Source organism: Pundamilia nyererei, unplaced genomic scaffold, assembly GCF_000239375.1.
Source record: "Pundamilia nyererei isolate P.nyererei 1_Seehausen unplaced genomic scaffold, PunNye1.0 scaffold00051, whole genome shotgun sequence".
Taxonomy (NCBI): Eukaryota; Metazoa; Chordata; class Actinopteri; order Cichliformes; family Cichlidae; genus Pundamilia; species Pundamilia nyererei.
Window position 1 is genome coordinate 2271789 of NW_005187452.1, and position 2300 is coordinate 2274088.

Sequence of the window (2300 nt, forward strand, 5' to 3'; positions counted from 1 at the left end):
AGCGGCTTATAGCCCGACAATTACGGTACTTGGTTCCTTTGTAAAGTGTGTCAATGAATAAAGGGGATGCAAAAAATGTTCACATACATGTCAAGAAGCATTTGCTATCTAAAAATAGTTTTATATATCAAATCAAAACTCTCAGTTGAAAAAGAACAATAAATGAAAGTGGTATTTGTTGTTCTCCGGTCAGGGTGTGCGAGATGAAGATTAAGGCTTTTACATTAATTATAACTCTGCTTTGGTCATCTTCAACTTCCAGGTTAATTTCAGCTTAAACCAATTTTCCCACTCTCATGATTTACAGTTGGTATGATTCTCCTGACAGTACACAGAATTGCAAAGACAGACATGTTAGGTCAACTTGTAAGATTAGAAAAGCACTACATAAATGTGATTACTTTTTACATCTCTTAATGATTTCGTTGAACAAATGATTGCATGAGCTAATTTTTTCATCTGGTTATGTTGAGGTATGCCCACTGTATCTCTGGGCACTCTCTCTACAGTGTCTCCTTGATTAAATGTGCTAAAAATTAATGTATGTCCTTGGGTTGTGCTTTTCTGTTTTCCTAGGGACTATATATATAGTTTAACTACAGAGAAACTCTAAATTAAGTAAAGACCAAGTGGAAATTAAAAGATAAATAAGAGCATTTAGCAACTGTAGTAGTGGGAAAAAAAGACAGACCTTGCCAGTGATACCTAGTCATGCTTATCCCTTTTATTAATTTTTTTTTGCATTATTATTTTAATTTTGTATTTTTTTTTAGTACATTTTGTACCAAATGCATTTATATTGTAACAAATATTACAATTTTCTTCTTTCTTTTTCCCCTCTCTACCACCACAAAAAGCAATGAGCAACCTCACCTTCCAAATTACACCAGACTCTAACAAGGACAGTGAAACCATTCAAATGGGTCGTGACCTTAAGCTCTCATGCCATGTTGATGCCACCCCCCAGGACAAGGTCAACTATACCTGGTACAAGAACGGGGCACCAGTCTTCAACTCAGATAGTTTGATTTTACTGCGCAGTGACCCAGACATGGCACCTGGCACCAGCAGTCTGGAGATTGTGGACATGAAATTCAGAGACTTGGCCACCTACAGCTGCATGGCCAGCTTTTCAGGCAGCACAGTGCGAGAGCTTCGTGTTGATGTCAACATTTCTCAAAACAGCGGTAAGAGTTTCCCCTTTTTCCTTGTTATTCTTTGTACATGTATACGTATAATGATGGCTCAATAAATATTTGTCTATTAAGGCCACGAGCACATGCAGATTCAAATGGGTTACGGTTAGCTGTAAATCGCCCATGCATTTAATTAAGCTCTTGATCGTCATTAATAAATATGTATGGTGGCAACCACTTAATAGAGGTTAGGCAGTTGCTGTTTGTGGAATAAACAAACTTCTAAAACAAACATGTTTGAGTTGACTGATAAACTAATTGAACAAATGTTCAGGTACACAATGCTGCTTAACCTAAGCAGTACATTTAGTATGTAAAAAAAACAAACAGTTTTTCCTAAATCTAAAGGGGTGTAATTTTTCATGAATTTTATGAATCTTAACACTATCTCATGCCAATGATTAAATATTCTAGCAATCTGTGTTTTTACATCATGTGACATGTTAAAACATAATAGCTTAGTGGTTTACCCATTCACCTAACAACTGAAAGATCCTAGGTGTGATTCCAGGAAATCCATTTGTGGTTGCACCAAGAAGGGCATCTCAAAATTACAAATTAAATATGCAGAGCTACCCGCTGTGCTGCAACCCCTTGTGAATAATGGAACAACTGAAAGTTAGCGTCTTCATTCAGACAGTTTTTATCCCATTTCTTCCCTCTCTACCTCTGCCTTGCACTGCTTGTTGCTTTGATGGTTCAGTTGTGTGTGTTCATGTATTCTTTCTTGTGTGTTTTAAATCATAATATATACTTAATCCTAGTAATAATATTTTTAATGTTCCCACATGTCATTAAAACTGTGCGATTGTCTAATAAAATCAGCTCTTTAAATGTCAGTGCCTGTCATACAATTTTATTGTCCATCTGTCTCTGTTTCCCTAGTTTTTGCCAGTTTATCCATTAGCACTATCTGATATTTTAAATCATGTTTGCCCTCTGACTTCTTGTTAATTAATCCGAAATTTATTTTTGATCCAGAAAAAAAGTGCCAGTTTCTCGTTAGCTTGGCAACAAGGACAAGGATTACTTTATTAACCTTAGAGCCCAAGGTTATGTATTTGTGCTTACACTTTTCTAATGTTACTGACTACGTTGGAGGAT

The 2300-nt window shown here is 36.0% G+C and overlaps 1 protein-coding gene across 2 annotated transcripts in view; it reads left to right on the forward strand.

Moving 5' to 3' along the window:
• mdga1 (MAM domain containing glycosylphosphatidylinositol anchor 1) overlaps positions 1-2300 on the forward strand; it is a 186610-nt gene that overhangs the window by 127544 nt on the left and 56766 nt on the right. For both annotated transcript variants that reach the window (XM_005733341.1, XM_005733342.1), the window contains exon 8: positions 858-1187. In XM_005733341.1, the coding sequence (XP_005733398.1) occupies positions 858-1187 (330 nt within the window). The remainder of the gene's footprint in view (positions 1-857; positions 1188-2300) is intronic.